Source organism: Chionomys nivalis, chromosome 7 (assembly GCF_950005125.1).
Source record: "Chionomys nivalis chromosome 7, mChiNiv1.1, whole genome shotgun sequence".
NCBI classification, from domain to species: domain Eukaryota; kingdom Metazoa; phylum Chordata; class Mammalia; order Rodentia; family Cricetidae; genus Chionomys; species Chionomys nivalis.
In genome coordinates, this window is record NC_080092.1 from 27,199,416 (window position 1) to 27,216,478 (window position 17,063).

Consider the following 17,063-nt stretch of genomic DNA (forward strand, 5'->3'; position numbering starts at 1 on the left):
TGAAGACTGGGGATTCCTGGCTGCTCAGAGTTGGGAAGGCTTTCGAGTGATTGTTAATGACACGCCTCCCCTGAGGTTATGATTAAATGTTCTAAAACTGATCATGGTGATGGTTGTATAGCTCAGGGTAATTTTAAAAGCACTGAATGGGAGTATTCAGGTAGATTCAATGGTGTGTGAATCCAGCTGTTACATGCTTAAGAATAAAGGAAATAATCTCCCTGTTCTAGCGTTCTATTGCTGGGAAGAGACAGCATGACCAACGCAGCTCTTACAAAATAAAACATTTAACTGGGGGTTTGCTTACAATTTTAGAGGTTTAGTCCATATTCATCATGGCAGGGAGTACGGCAGCACACAGGCAAATGCTGGAGCAGTAGCTGAGAGTTTTATACTTTGATTCTTAGGAGGAAAGAAGACACTGAGCCCCACATGGGCTTTCGAAACTTCAAAGTCCAACCTCACTGACACACTTCCTCCTACAAAGCCACACCTCCTAGTCCTTTCAAATAGTGCCACTCCCTGATGACCAAGCCTGTGGGGGGTGGGAGGGAACTCTCATTCAAACCTGCACACTCTCCTTACTGGACCATGTGGCCTAATGGCACTACCATTGTCTTTATAGAATTAACTTTCAGAATGAAACCATGAGGACAGTTAGCTGAAACAAGATTCCTGTAGACTCTTCTCATTTAGGCAGATGATTAGTGAGTGGGTATGTATATGCACATATGTGCACGTGTGTGTGTGCACGTGCATGTGTAATATGTGTGCTGTATACTTGTGAGTATGCTTGTCTGAGCTCATGGGAGTGAGCATGCAGACATCAAAGCAGGTTGTGAGGAGTCCTCTTCTATCCCTCTGTCTTATTGTTGAGACAGGGTGTCTCACTTAATCAGAAGCTAGCCATTTGTCTAGGCGGGGAGAGCAGCAAGCTCTTGGCATTCACATCTCTCCATCCTGTAAATAGAGACTATTCTCCTCGGGCCACCCAGACCCATATAATCACACAGAAACTATATTAATGGCACTATTTGACCGATGACTCAGGCGTTATTTCCAGTTAGTTCTTACATCTTAAATTAACCAATTTCTATTAATCTGTGTATTCCTGCTAGGCTATGACTTCCCGGTGCTGGTATGTTACTCCTTTGGCAGTTACAAGGCATCTGTCTCACTATGCCTTCTTTCTCCTTGTAGTTTACCTATATTTTGCCTTGCCGTAGGCCAAAGCAGCTTCTTTATTAACCAATGGTAATAAAGCATATTCATAGTATAGAGGGGAATCCCACATCACTACCCCTCAATACTAGGATACAGGCATGCATGTTCAGCTAGACCTGGCTTTTTATGTGGGTGCTAGAGAATTCAAATGCAGATCCTCATGCTTGCAGAACAGGCCTCTTACTCACTGAGCTATCTCCTCAGGCCCCCCAAATTCTCAACGTTGACTGCCCAATATTTTAACTGAATAGAAAAAAATATTTCTGAATACTCAGAATAATAGCATAAGAATAAATGAACACATGAAAATCCTCCCCTCCCCTTAAGTTCTTAATGTTGGCTACTCCAGGTCTTTGGAGGTTGAGCCTGTGAAATCGAGGCTATGATACTGAGAAGGCGGTGCCTACGGAACTGGCCATCAGTCCCATGCAGATTTCCCACGGGAGCCTGTTTCTGTTTGGTTATCAGCAACAGTTGGCTTTATAAGGAACCTGGGAGCTGGTCGTTTAGAACAACTAGAACCGCAACAAGCAGGCCCAGTTCCGCAACGCTGCACTGACTTTCTCCCGGCCACTGGAGGCAGCTGTGAAGAAAGGGAGTTAACTCCAGAACCCTGAATGCTCTGTCTGTCAGCCCCCAGTCATATTCCATCATCACCTTTGCCCTTTTAGCTCCCAGGTTGGTTCCTTTTATGATCAAGCTGTGGCATCTGGGCATTTCCTTAAGTCTGTTCCAATAAATATAGTTGCTGGTTTTTCTTGCTTTGGGCGGCTGAATGTCTCTTTCCAGGAAGTACTTACACTGTGACCCTTCTCTTTAATTGGAGTGACCCTCTCTCCATTCCCAGTTGGGTTCTTTTTTTTCCCTTGGGTTTTTCTTTTCAGTTTGATTTACTTACCAGCTTTTGGAGCCTTCCCCAAACTGGATTAGCAGCTAGGTTCTGGCAGTAACCCTTTCATTACCAGAGTAATTTTCTTCACATGTTGTTTTGAACTTCAGCATTTATAGGCCACTCCTGTAAAACTCAAAGGTAAAAGGTCATGTGACTTGCCCTTGCTTTTACACGTCCAGTGAACTCATGGTGAAATTCTTAAGCTTTGAAGTCATTCTCTTTATTCTTTAGAAAGACAAAGAAAGGCAAAGGCTGGGGCAGGCCTCCCTTCCACCTAGGCAAAGCAAAAATCTCACGAAACAAAAGTATTGTCAAGATTCTGCTGTTTATCTGAGAATCAAGGCAACCATTCAGATTAATATCTATTTTCACTTCTTTGTTATATGTTTTTGGCCTCGTGCTTTCTTGACTCAGCCAGGAGTGAAACTCTGAGAGTGAAAGCCAAAAGAATGTCTTGCTAGCACAGCTCCCTACTGCAACCATTAACCAGAGCAGTTTCACGCTTAGCTTAGTAGGCCACAGGCAGAGACGCATGAACTCACTGCTCTGCGATGTGACAGGGTTCGTGTTTATTCCAGAGTGGCCTAAGGAACCTGAACAGAAGTGGTTATAGGAACTATGAACAGAATTCCCAGACACGTTTAAACCGTGCCATGAAGTCAGTATATGTGACAATTGCGGCTCATCATCGATTTGACAAAATCAGTCACATGGGAACATGTCTGTGAAGTGTGCTATCTTTTTTAAAAAATAATTTATTTATCCTTATTTTATGTACATTAGTGTTTTGCCTACACGTATGTTCATGTGAGGGTGCCAGATCTAGGAGTTACAGATAGTTGTGAGCTGCTATGTGGGTGCTGGGACTTGAACCTGGGTCCTCTGGTAGAGCAGTCAGTGCTCTTAATCACTGAGCCATCTCTCCAGGCCCAGAAGGTGTTATCTTGATTATTGTGCTACCATGCCTTGGGTAGGACATCCTGGACTGCGTAAGAGTGAGAAAGGGAGGCACTAAGCACTAGCATGCATGCTTTGACATCCCTCTTTGCTTGCTTCTCGACTAGGGATACAGAGTGACCAGCTGCTTCAAGTTCCTGTTGCCTTAACTTCCCCCATAAGGGACCGTGCATCAAATAGTGAGCAGAAGTAAATCCATTCTCCCAAAAATTCCGTTTGGGTTTTGTTGCAGCCACAGGAAAATAAGCTAAGATACACGAAAGGGAAAATAAGCTACTGTGAATTTTCCTGATGTCTCCAAGATGGCATTGTTTCCATATACATTTTATGTGTATGGATGTTTCATCTGCATGTGTGTCTGCGCAAAACATGTTTGTAGTGCCCATGGAGACCAGAAGAGGGCGTCAGATCCCCTGAGACTGGAGTTAGAGCCACCTGGGTGCTGGGAATTGAACCAGGGAGTTGGGGGGTGAGGTAGGGGTGTTCTCCGGAGAAGAGAAAGTACTCTTAACAGCTGAGCCATATCTCCAGCTCTGATGGCATTGCTTAAATGCAGAATGGTAAGGAAGACCCAGAGGTTCCGAATCTTGTGTGTGTGTGTCTTAAGCAGTGGACAGAGTGGACACAAACTTCAAGAACACTTATTTTGCCTTGTGGAGGCTCTTGGCAAGTTCAGAATGCGCCAGCATGGTGCAACACCTTACAGATTACTTGCTGTTCATCGTCTGTTACCTAGGCACTGTCTAATGAAAGGCCACACTAGTTTCTAGTGGCAACTGGATCTCTAGAGACTGAACCAAACCAAGAAACAGCAGGGCAAATTGCAGAAGGTAATGGCGAGGCAAGGTAATATAGACAAACACAGTAATAGATCCCTGCAAAGTCCTGGGACCTTGTACTATGGGAACAGTTCCTGCTCTAAAAGCTTTGACATTTAAAATAAGGTAGGAATAAGTCACAGTACTAGGAGACTACAGCAGAACAAAAGAGCTTCCTGGGCGTCGGGAAGAGGGTGTGTGCACAGTAACACGTTTTGAACCTTGAACCAAAAGGAAGGACAAACCCATTAAGAGCATTTATTTTCATAGGTAGTTAATTATTTGCACCAAACCAAGGAGTCAGAATAGTCCTTGGGAGCAATTCCAAACCATTCACTCATCCAGCATCCAACCTTTTTCCTGCACGTAGTCCCTGATAGCCTGGAGGCGACCGTCTTGGTCCAGTCGAGGAGAGAGTTAAAAATTGCTCTGGCGTTTGCACGCGGCAGGGACCAGCCTTTCACATTGTCCCACGTGGTCCCAGCAGGTGAGTGTGGGTGTGGGCGCGTGCCGCTCGTGGTGTCGGCGGAGTGAGCGCGAACACGTGTCAGAATGGCTGGGGTCACAGTGCTTGTCCAGGTGTAGCCTCGCCCTGCCTAGGCAGAGTCTCCCGGGCCAGCACAAGAGAGAAGCCGGCATCTGAGACCCACTCACCGGAGGCGGTGCGAGAAGATCCCGCCGTGAGCGATTGTGAGTGAGCGTGGGCGCACTGGGGCCGGGCGATGGCAAGCTCTCGCGCAGGCGCAGAGCGCGCGAACCGGCGGTCGCCGCAGAGCGCGGGGGGCGGAGCCGGAGCGCGGGGACCAGGCCATGGCGGCCGCCGGGCTCTGGTGCTGGCGCTCGGCCCGGGAGTGCCTTTGTCGCCACGGACGATGGTGACCTCGCGACTCGGGCCGCTGCCGCTGCCTCCGCCTCCCGAGACGCCGCAGCCGAGGCCGGACGCTGAAGAGCCGCCGCTGTGAGCCGCGCATACCGGGCCTCCCGCCGTCTCAGCCGAAGATCTCACCGGAGGGGCGGGCGACGGAACCGGGCAGCAGCGGACACCGCCATCCTCAGTGCCGCCCCGCAGGCAGGGAGGCTGCGGCCCCAGGTGACTGCGGTCAGCTCAGAGCATCCCGCAGGCCTGCTGCCCACTGCGCCTCCCCTCCCCCATCCTCGCTCCTCCCAGTCGCGCCCCCCTCCTCCTCCGGATCTTGGCTGGGGCCTCGTCCCCCTCCGCACCGCGCCCTCCCGCCCACCCCTCGAGCTGCGCTCGGTCTCCTGTTACCTCCTCGCCGAGCCCCGTACTAGCTCCCGGGGCCTCGGCTTCTTCCTTCCTACCCACCATCCCTCCTCTCCCGCGCCTGGAGAGGGAGAGAACCCTCACATTCCTGAGATGCCCTCACTCGGGCTCACCCCTCTCTTCTTTCCAGTACCCCGGTTGCAAGGCCTTTCCCGGTCTGTCTCGCAGAGGTGCCCGGTTCGGGCTCCTTTGCTCAGGTTTGCATTTCCAACTTTCCCTCTTTTGCCATTTTAAAGTCCACTTTGCTTCCAAGGTTCCCTGCCTCTTTCCTCACGTCCCCTCCTCGCAGCTCCTAAACTCAGCCTAACCCTGTGCAGGAGGTGCGAGGTTGCGGGGTTCAAAAAGACCTGCTAAGCCCATTGAGTAGGGGGACCCCTGGGCTCAGTGTGCAGTGTGTCTCGTCACACACTTCACAGTCACGAGCTGCTTATCTCTCTGTCTCTCTGTCTCTGTGTGTGTCCTGGTTCCTTTTCCCGCTTGCCATCCCTGGGTTCGCTCTTTCCAGCTCTGCTTTCCCACCCTACGAGTCATGCTCTCCCTTGTGGAAAGGGCTCCCCATTCTATCTGGGGGTTAGGAACTTGGCTGGACTCTGCTAAGCACACCTTTCGGTGTGTGGCGTGGCAGAACCAGCACCCTTGGCGAGACGGGAGCACCCGGACCTCTTCCTGGCAGAGTTTCTGCTCCACGTAATCCCCTAGCCTTGGGGCTGCTGCGTCCCCGCCGCGCTGCTGCTGTGCTGTGCTGCCTGCTTGCCGCGAATTGGCTTGGGGTTACTACAGTTCAAATGTATCTGAGAAAAGCAGGCGTGGGGCGGGGGTGCGGGGAGAGAGCGAGCGAGATGGGGCGGGGGAAGGGACCTTTGCAGTGGGAAGGCATCGAAGATTAATGGACGGCTTTGCATCGCTGTCTGCAGTAAACAGGAAACTAGTCTGAAAGGAAAGGAGGGGGACTGTGTGCGTCTTTATTTTATAAAATACCGAGTGTGCAGCTCTGTGAATCTTGAATGAGGCCCAAAAGGATGAGCTGTCTGTCGGTGCTGCAGTCGTGACCCAGGCTGAGCGGCCAATGGCAGAGGTAGCATTGTTTCCCTTCCCTCTGTCCGTCCCTTACTTTGGACGATGTATTTTGCACTTGAGTGAACTCTTATCGATGTGGTTTCGGGGATGATGGGGAATCACAGGATTGCTAGTAGTTTCTGTGGAAACCAAGTACATACAAAGTTAGGTAGCAAACGCAGTGGAAGTGGGGAGGACTAGCTATATTTAAAACGTGTGCCAACACTTATGTAAGGAAGTTCTATCTCCTGGTTTCTCCTTTCGGCTATTAGGGTCCAGCTTTGCCCTTTCCCTTTTTTTTTTTTTTTTTTTTTTTAAGGTCTTAGCATCCCAACAGATGGACAGCCTCCCGTCCCCCATCTGCTTACCATTAGGTTTAGTTGATACAGAATTTTTCTTTAATTGCCGAGGGCAAAGAAAGAAGGTTAATAGTGATGGTTTTGTTTACTCTCCTTCTGGTGAGAAAAGAGGTGTAACTATCAGCCCTAAATTATCTATATTATCAATTTAAATCATCAGTAATTTTACATTGAGTCATGCATTCTTATTTTTGCTTTGTCTTTTTAAAAAGGGAGTTAAGGAGTTGTGGGATTCCCTTATTTTATCGTAATACCACACTTTTTAAAAATGCAAGGTAATTTTTCAGCAGCTCTTAGCATTTACATTTTTTTTTAGTTAAGGATGTTTTATTTGATTTCTTCCTATTTAAAAGTAAATGTGGTAGATTTAGGAAAATGCATTATGAGGACCCTGTGTTTCCTAACCCACAAATCCAATGATAGCTTGTGTACATTATACAAGACATTGCTGTTTCCAGGAATGGAAAGGCATTCCCTGAAACCACTGGGATTTGTTTTTGGGTGAGCATTTGTTGAACCGTCCTTTCTGTTTCTGGGAAGAAAGGTTTGGTTTCTGGGAAGAAAAAAAAATTAGTTTTTAGCTGCTGTGCTGTATAAAGTAGGTTTGAGTCATCTTTAGTTTGCGACGTTTGCAGAAACATGATGCAGATTTTATTTCCAGTTCTTTCCATAACTCAAGGAAGTTTTAGGATCTTGCAGGAAAGGTCAGAAGATAGTGCAGGAAGTTTATATATTTGGACTTGGGTATGTCAAACTTTCTGGTTTTGGTGTTCCTCTTTTAAGAGAAGCGTGAGCTCCAGTTTTATAAACACTAACTAGCCAGCCCTATTTGACACTAGACCCAGGAAAATGCATTCTTCGAACCAATCATTAAGGATATTCAATTTCTCTTGTTTACTTTGTGTTTCAGTGTGGTCAGGTGTGCAGTATCTCTGTGTCGGTGTGGAGGTCAGAGGACACCTTGAGAGTCAGTTCCCACGTTCAGCCGTGAGGGCTCTCCTTCAGCCCCGTGAGTTCCAGGGACTGAACTCAGGCCCTCAGGCTTGATTGAAAAAAAAAAAAAGTCGGAGGCACTGAGCTGGAGTTTTGCTTGGAAGTGTAAGCGTCTACAAACATGGCAGATATCTCTGAATTTTGTCTAGATGTTGGTTTAGTCCAGTGTTTCTCAACCTGTGGGATGTGACCCCTTTGGCAAACCTCTACCTCCAAAAATATTTATATTATGATTCATAACAGTGACAAAATTACAGTTATGAAGTAGCAACAAAATAATTTTATGGTTGGGGGTCACCTCAACATGAGGAGCTTAATTAGAGGGTCACAGCATGGGGAAGGTTGAGAACCACCGAGTTAGAGCGTGGGGCTAGACTGTAGACCATTATTTATTTGTGATGGTTCCTACCTGTCCCTATGTATGCCTACCTCAGGAAGATTCACAACTGCAAAGTTCTGAGAGATGTGCTTGGTCTTTTGTGTTTTATGTGTTTCTCCCATGTCCGTCTATGGGGCATCTTATTAATATTCAAGCGGGTCCAGAAATGAAGGAAACACTGAATATGTTTGTTCTCAGGTGGGCTGGCTTTAGCTACTCCACTTTCTTCCATTGTTTGGCTTTTGAGTTAATTGTGCTGAGTTTTGTTTCTTAGATAATTTTCTGAATTGGTAGCCTTCGGGACCCAAGGTTTGTTTTTGTTTGTTGTATTTGGAAGACAGGGCATTTCCAGGGACATGCACCTTTTGGCTAATGGATTTCTTTTGTGATATATGTATGGATTAGGCAGCACTTTTTTTTTTCTTTCCACATTCAGATCTAGATTTTTACAACAGGGGAGTATGTGCTTAATTTTCTCTTTTAGAGTTATGGGAAATATGATCAATTTAAAAGTAACATTAAACACAGAGGAAGGCACTAGATTAGATGAATACTGACCATAAATATCAACTCAGTAATGCCTACTTCTGTTTGTTACACAGACAGCAGCAGTGATTTACACTGGATTCTAGAATGTACAGAAACAGTCACTTTTCCAGTATAATATTAAGGTTGCCGTCAGATAGTGCTTCTATATTTACCTTTAGGTTGTAGGATACCCCTTAGATACCCAAACCTGCATGAGCTGAGGTCCCTTTCATAAATACAGCTTACGAACATCCTCCTGGATGCTTTTAAGTTGTACTCATCTTTATCCAGGGAGGGGTGTTGGAACGGGTCCTAGGACCACTTGTTGGGCTTGGTGCTTTCCTCTCATCATGTAGTGTCCAGGGATCGAACTCAGGTTGTCAGCCTTGGCAGCGAGCGCTCTACTTGCTGAGCCAACGACTCAGCTGCACCCATGCCGCGTTCAAACCATCTCTAGATTACTTAAACAATGTCTAATACAGTGTATGAACTAGGTAGGTGGCTTTCATATCCTACTCCTTGAGGGACAGTGATGAGAAAGGGTCTGACCATATTCAGAACAAACATTCAATATTTTGAAGCTGAGATCATTGACTGCACAGATACAGAATGTGTGGATATGTGGGGTTGACTATAGATAGATAGGAGCAAGAGCTTCCGTTAAAGTAAGTGGTTCTCAACGTGTGGGTTGCGACCCCTTTGGATATGATACCCTGCATATCTGGTATTTATATTACGATTCATAACAGTATTCATAACAAAATTACAGTTATGAGGTAACAAAGCAATTGTATGCTTGGAGGTCACCACAACGTGAGAACTGTATTGAAGGGTTGCCGTATTAGGGGGGTTGAGAACCACTGCCTTGAGTTGAGTTTCTCAACAGTGTGGTTCACAGTTAGGACTGATTGTAGAGTTTTTATTTTTTGTGATAGTTTTCTTCCTAGGACAGAGTTACTTTGTTTGAGTCCCACGGTTTAATTTTGCATATAGGAAAATGATTAACAGCTCTTACTCATTTAAAGTCACCAGAATTGTAGTTTATCTATAAAACAGGGATAACATGATTGGCAGCATGTCCACATGTGTGAGAACATTCCCGCTATGGGAATGATTGACGTAGGATTGTGAGAAGTTTCTGGATGGTGTGCTACGCTTAGTTCCTTTGAGTTGAGAGTGCCAGAGCTAAGGAGTTTGCAGCGGTCCCCGAGGACAGCGGGAACACTGACAAACACTTGACTATAGCACAGCATCTGTCACTGTAATCCCCGTCAAAAATAAATGTTTTCGTCTCTCTGCTAATGTCTGAAATGACTGCCAACGCTAGAAATGTGTTTTGCTTTCTCAGCAAAATTCTTAAAAGGATATTGTCAGAGCCAAGAGTCCAGAATTCTCCTTACTCTTGAAGCTGTCCTTTACCCACTTGGGTTTGCCCTCTGCACATTCCTTACGTTAATTTGTAGCTGTTTCATCAAATTGTTCTTTTGAGATCCCGCTAACTGCCATCCAGTTCCTTCCTTTCCTGCTTTTTCTTCCCATTCTCTCTGTGCTTGTCATTGTGTAAGCAAAGACCTTACAGACTCAATGCTTGGCATCTCCCACGGCCACTGTTACTACTCATTCCATGAGTCTCATCTTCCTTCTCTTTAGAAAGACTATGAGATTCCAGATAGTGTGGGTAAAGGAAACAATATCACGTTATGTTTCTTTGTGTCTTCCCTGAAAATTCTCTGCGTTGTTTGTTCCCTACATAGCTGGGACTGTTAGTTGATACAGGCTTGCTTCACAGGTACAAGGCCATGGGTTTGGTCTCCAGTACTATAAAAAGAAACAAAAATAATACTTAGTTCTTCAGTTTTGGTTATAAACATTAAGGATAAAGACGTGTGCAAAATGCAGAGAACTGAACCTGCGGCTTTCATTAGTATTTTAGGCTTTTTCATTTAGTAAATATTTTTAACATCTTCCCTCTTAAAGTGGTTAGTCAGTCTCAAATACCAACATAGGGGGAGAGTATTTTCTTCAAATTAGAGCATTCTCATGGGGAGTTTTTGTGACTAAGTTAGGAGATTTGGAGGTAGTGACTTCTTTAAGTTTTGAAGTGTAAATGTTTATTCTGAGTCATGTTGGGGCATATCTGAAAGCGAGAGCATTTTGATGTAATATAATATGGAAACAGAGATGTTTCCTGAACAACAACCCATTAGATTCTTGGGAGATTCTCGAAAGGTGATCTGTGTTGACTTTTCTTTGCATATGGTGTCTTCTGACTTTTAGGTCGGCTCCAAGAAACCAATCAAAAATAAAAACATGGCTGCAAAGGAGAAACTGGAGGCAGTGTTGAACGTGGCCTTGAGGGTGCCGAGCATCATGCTGCTGGATGTCCTGTACAGATGGGACGTCAGCTCCTTTTTCCAGCAGATCCAAAGAAGTAGCCTCAACAACAACCCTCTTTTCCAGTATAAGTATTTGGCTCTTAATATGCATTATGTAGGTAAGTGTCTGCGTGCGATTCCTGGCTTTGTGATGAATTTGTTTCCATTTCTACTTAAAAATTATTTGTTTTAATTATGCTATACTTCCATCATTTCCCCCTTTCTCCGTCCTCCCTCCAACCCTCCCATGTCCTCCTTATTCTCTTTCATATTCACAGCATTTTTTTCATTAATTGCCCTTACACCCTTTTTTTTAATTTGGATAAAATGAGCATCCAGGACATGGAGTTGACAGTGGATGTGTTTGTGAGTTTTGTTTTACCCTGGTATAGGAATTACTAGAGCCAGAGGAGAGCAGGATTTATTTTTCTAGAATAAAATTGAAAGACACGGGTAAACATTTTTGCTTTTAGTATGAAGAAGTGTAAATAATAAGAGATATTTTTCCTGGAATTTGGCCTCTTTTAATTTGGGGTTAAGTAGTAATTGCCGAAGTAAGCTTTAGAAAATGCAATATTTCTTCTTATTAGAGAAATATTTTTCTTTTATATGTGTATGAAGGTTTGTTTGCTGGTATGTTTGTGTAGCACATTCATCAAGTGCCTGCAGCAGCCATGCTGGTCTTGGAACCAAACCAGGATCTTCTGGAAGAGGAGACAATGTTCTTAACTGCTGGGCCATCTCTCTAGCCTTTTTTACTACTTTTGAGTCAAAATAAAGCATTAATAACACAAATATGATATTTCTTTCAACAAAGCAAAATTTTGTAGTGTAATAATTTCTTCCTTGGAAAAAGATAATTCTAGAACAGACAGTATGCTTTGAGGTTAAAGAAAGTTAAGATACTCAGGCATGAAACAAAATTTATTCAAATTAACTTTTAGCTTGGCAACAAATGACATGCTTTTCACTACTATCTCTATTGTCTGCTCCATATGCAGATTACATGGTGCCTTCTTACACTTAAAAACAATTCCGTTATTAGATTTGTAAAACAACAATGTGTATCTTTATAAACTTACAGACAATTGACCTATCTTCATGGCATGTCTGTAGAAGTGTTTTCTCCAGGACTTAGCCCTTAGAAGCCTATAAGAGTGTCCCAGATCTGTCCTTGTGAGAAGTGAGGCAGGTGGGTTCAGTGAACTCATCTTTCCCGTATGACTCTGCCCTGGGAAAATGTGTGACATGAGGGGCTTCCTTTATGCTGCAGACACTGGAATACTCAGCTTTAGCCTTTCTGTGCTAACTGGTTTATGGAAAACGGTTCCAGTCAGCTGTTGACAGTGACTAGGCATAGATTTTCTAGCTTAATCTAATAAGTATTTCACACTGTGGTTTTGAAAAAGTGCTTTTTAATTATAATATTTCTAAACAGTTTGGAAGTTATTATAAAACAGTTGCCTAATAAATAGAAGCATTAGTTTTAGAAATTGAATAGGTTCTGATACAATTGAAACCAGCTCTGACTTATAACTTTGGCAACTCAGTTTAGCCTTCTTTTTTTCTTTTTTTTTTTGGGTGGTGTGCTCGGGGGAGCTTTTTGAGACAGGGTTACTCTATGTGTAGCCCTGAATGTTCTGGAACTTGTCTTGTAGACCAGGTTGACCTCAAACTCACAGAGATCTACCTGCCTCTGCCTCCCAAATGCTGGGATTACAGACAAGCACCACCACGACCCGGTTCAGTTGAGCTTCTCAAACACAGTGACTAGGTAGGTCCATGGAAAGGTGAGCACAGCCATCATGTGAACTGGAGTCTGGTTGGGGGAGGGGTTCTGTCAGAGTATTATGTAATCTAATGCTTTCATTTACAGAATTTACTCCTAGATACTTTGTGAAAATTCTCAAGTGTCAAAGTATCACCTTTATGCAGAGAAATCAGAACATTAAAGTGTATGTTAAAGTGTTTCCCCTGCCTGTTCTTTATCACAATTCTCGGAAGTCTTCCGAGTCCGAGTAGCTCTGCTTTCCCCCTGGTCTGTGGCTGAAGTCAGTGGCAATCATGTGGTCCCCTGTTCTCTGATGGATGTGGCATGGCGGGCCTGGCTCTGAAGCCTTGGCTTTTACTTGTTTATGTGGAAACATCACTACTGTTGAGACATGGTTATACGGTGTAGTTCAGTTTACCCCAAGCTACACTATCAAAGCTGCTATCCCCCTGTCTCAACCTCCCAAATGATCTCCTTACAGGTGTATAGGTGTCTACCCCACCCAGGAATATAAAGTTTTGTGCTTTTTTTTTTAATGTTGACATATTCTCTAGACTGCCAAATTGTAAGATTCTACATAAATGATCCCCAGCCCCCCTCCCGCACCCCCAGTGTTAGGATTCTTTTTGGTTAGTTTCACTCTTAGGAGTTTGGAGCTGAGTGACGGTGCTTGTCCACAATCCCAGTCCTTGGTGGGCTGAGGAGGGAGGAGCCTGAGTTTGATACCAGCCCAAGCTACTTAATAAGACCCCCATCTCAGACAAACTGAGAGAGAGATAAAAATAAGAGTTGTGTTTTGTTTTTATTAATTTTGTGGTTTTGCTATTACATTGAACTCTTTTCTCTGATTGGAATTTATCTGCATATGCAGGTCACGGTATGTTGAATAATTTCTCCTAGACAACTCTAATGCCCGTGTTTTAATTTAGTTCATCTTTTCCTAAGTGTGTATGCTTTGGTCCATTCCAGCATCCCCAGTTCTTTTAGTCTTGTGTACTTGTGTCCTGTTTTTATTTGCTGGGAGCTTAGATGATATTTTATTGCTTGATATAGTTAGTTCCTTTTTTTAGGACTTTTATTATTAGTTTCCCTTCTGTCCCTCCGTTCCTCCCTCCCTTCCTTCCTTTCTTCCTGAGGATAGGAAACCCTTTTAAAAATTAATTTTATAAAATCATTTTTTCCCAAAAAACAGGACCCAGTTTGAAGTAATCATCAATCCTGTTCTCATCAAGATTAAAAATTACATAGATTGCATTAGTTTGCTATGTGAGTTTAACTACCCAGCTTCATTCCTCAGACAAAACACCCTGTTGAAATTTTACTGCACTTGTATTGTTTGTATGAATGGTAGCATAGGATGTTCTTTTCTGTGAAACCCTAGGCAGCTTGTCTATTCAAGTTTGTTTTGGTTTAGAAAAACAGGGTCTCTCTGTAGCCTCCAGCTGGTAATAAGATAGACTGGCTGGTCACTGAACCCCAGGGGTCTCCTTGTTTCTGTCTCCCTGACACCACCATGCCCAGTTGTTAGTTCTGCATTGGGCCCAAGGATCTGAGAACTCAGGTCACCCTGCCTGAAGGGCAGCTGTCTCCTTTTTGCTCTAGGCTGCTTTCTGTTGTTGTGATGGAACACTGACCAAAAGCAGCTTGGAGGACGAAAGTGTTTATTTCAGCGGATACCTCAGGTCACAGCCCATCACTGAAGCAAGTCAGGGCTGTAGCCCAGAGTGGATCTGGCGTTCAGACCATGGAGGGATTCTGCTTGCTGCCTTGCCCACTGGCATCTGCTCAGCTAGCTTTCTTAGACAGCCCAGGCTCGCCTGCCTAGGGACAGTGTCTCTGCTAGTGCACTGGACCCTGCACATCAACCTTCAGTCAAGACTGTCTCACAGATATGGCCTTGGGCTAAGTGGATCCAGGTTCTTCCTCAGATGAGGTTCCATCTTCCCAGATGACTCTAGGTTATGTCAAGTTGACAATAAAAGCCGACAAGTGCCCCACTCCAGTTCTTTGTCTAACTTATTCCTTTATCACTTATTGTTGTAATAGGAGCAGCAGGGCTGCGTCCCCAGCACCCAGCCGCCCGCATGGCTAGCTTATGCCCCGAAATAATTACACGGAAACTGTATTCTTTTGAACACTGCCTAGCCCATTAGTTCCAGCCTCTTATTGGCTAGCTCTTACATATTGATCTAACCCATTTCTAATATTCTGTGTAGCACCATGAGCTGGCTTACCAGGAAAGATCTTAACCTGCGTCTGTCTGGAGTGGGAGAATCATGGCGACTCCCTGACTCGGCTTCTTTCTCCCAGCATTCAGTTCTGTTTACTCCACCCACCTAAGGGTTGGTCTATCAAGTGGGCCTAGGCAGTTTCTTTATTAATTAACCAATGAAAGCAACAGATTAATACAAGACCCACCTCCATCAACTTATGACTCTCCCTCCTTCATCCTCTGCTACTTTTTTCCTTCCTTCCCCTCCCTCCTCCCTTCTTCCCTCGTTCTCTCTCTTCTCCCTCTCTCCCTCAATCCTTGTTCCCTCTCTTTGAATCAGGCAGGATTTTGATACGCACAGGTAGCTACTGGGTGGGTAGCCCAGCTTGGCCTTGACCCCTGAGTCCTCAGCTCTATAGGCTTGCACCACCATGCTCAGAAATCAGATTCTTTGGTGTTGCTCAGAATCTATCCATTTCTATCTTTGGTTGTCTGGGTGTCACCCAGAGTTTTAGCAGCAAACGTGTGTGCGTTGTCCTCTACCTTTGTCTCCTTCGTGTGGCATTAGTGATGTTCTGTTCAGACTCTGCCACGGTGCTTTGCTGCCTTGTGAAGGTCAGTCTCTGTTCCAGAGAGCCTTGCCTTTCTGGTCAGCAGGCTGGCTGTTACCCCTGTATTGTAACTGGTACTTAATCTTCAGGGACAGCGTCCCTAGCCACCTGCTAGATGTCTTCCCTTGAACTGCCTGGACACTTCCCTTGCCATCAGTCATTGCACTCAGCACCTTGACCTTGGCAGACTTCTGCTTCTCCTCTGTTTACTGTTTCAATAGCAGAACCATCTTCCTGATTACCCAAGCTGGAAAGTTCACAGCCACTTCCACTTCCTTGTTTTCAACCACTCAGGCAGAGAGCAACACTTAGATCTGTTTAAATATGTATCTCACGCTTGACTGCCAAGTCGTGTACCCCAAGCTGCTGCTTTGATCAGGCCCCCAGTTCTTTCCCAGTCCTACCATCTCTCTAATAATAAATCAACAGGTTCATCAATAATGTGGTTTTTAATATTTTGTGTTTAATCCTATTTTATGTATATGAGTATTTTGTCTGCATGTATGTGTGTGCACCCTGCGCATGCCTGGTGCCCATGGAGGCCAGAAGAGAGAGGGCATCTGTTCCCCTGGAATTGAAATTACAGACAGTTGTGTGCTGGGAATCAAACCTGGGTCCCCTGCAAGAACAAGTGCTCTCAGCTGCCGAGCCATCTCTCCAACCCCAATCACTTAGGTTTTAAGCAGGTCATCATTTTTCAATGCTGCCAGTTTACTTAATTATAAATTCTTGTGGGCTTTAGCTTCATCGTTGATACCCATAGTTGAGACTGTTTGGTTAATTTTACAGAGCAAGTAGTGGTGATGTATGTTCACGCATGAGTGGCTGGGGGAGTTCAGGTTGGAAGAGGCTGTGCTACCTGGTCAGGGGTAGGCGAAGAACTGTTGGTACCTCTTGATTATGTGAACACATGGATGGGTCCACTTGGAGTAAGAAGTGGTTTTGCTTGTTTGTTTCCGTATGCAGGAGGACTTTGGCAATTATTTGTGGGTATTGTATCTGGAAAGGGGTTCTCAAAGCAAGAGTGAGTGCTTTATGCCAGATCCTTCATAGCTCCATGGGGAGGGGAGCAGTTGTTTAGGGACCACATTTCCAACACTCACTTAAGAAGGTGAAAGAAGAAACAGAAGGGGGAAATGAGAGGTCAAGAGATGAGTGTCTCAGATGAAAGTGTGACAGCATAGCAAGGGTGCTGTCTCAGATACTGGCTTCAGCAGGATGTGCTTGGCTTCTGGGTTATAGAGTAGAAAGGTAAAAATGTTTTTACAGTAGAGAAGGGGTTAAATAGATGACTAGCAAATAAAAGCATTGCGTACAAATGGAGTGGAAAGTTAATCGACAAGAGGAAATTTGTAGCAGGCTTTTTTGAACCGCCAGCCCCGAGATCATGACACAGAGACTTATTAATTATGAAAGCTCAGCTTTAGCTTAGGCTTGTTTCTAACTAGCTAGCCCTTATAACTTAAATTAGCCCATTTATATTAATCTACGTGCTGTCACGTGGCTCCTGGCTTTTACCTCTCCTCCTGCACATCCTGCTTCCTCTGTATCCTGCTGGTGACTCCGCTTTTCTTCTTCCCCAAGACCTCTCTGTTTCCAGAAGTCC

General features: G+C 44.8%; 1 protein-coding gene across 2 annotated transcripts in view; it reads left to right on the top strand.

Moving 5' to 3' along the window:
* The first annotated feature begins 4,847 nt into the window (after nt 1–4,847).
* Rnf145 (ring finger protein 145) overlaps nt 4,848–17,063 on the top strand; it is a 46,795-nt gene continuing 34,579 nt past the window's right edge. Inside the window, exons 1-2 of one of the 2 annotated variants that reach the window (XM_057775751.1) lie at nt 4,848–4,981; nt 10,766–10,982. In XM_057775751.1, the coding sequence (XP_057631734.1) occupies nt 10,799–10,982 (184 nt within the window). In that variant the 5' untranslated portion in view covers nt 4,848–4,981; nt 10,766–10,798. Of the gene's footprint in view, nt 4,982–6,198; nt 6,249–10,765; nt 10,983–17,063 lie in introns of those variants that run through there. The other variant, XM_057775750.1, reaches the window with a different exon arrangement.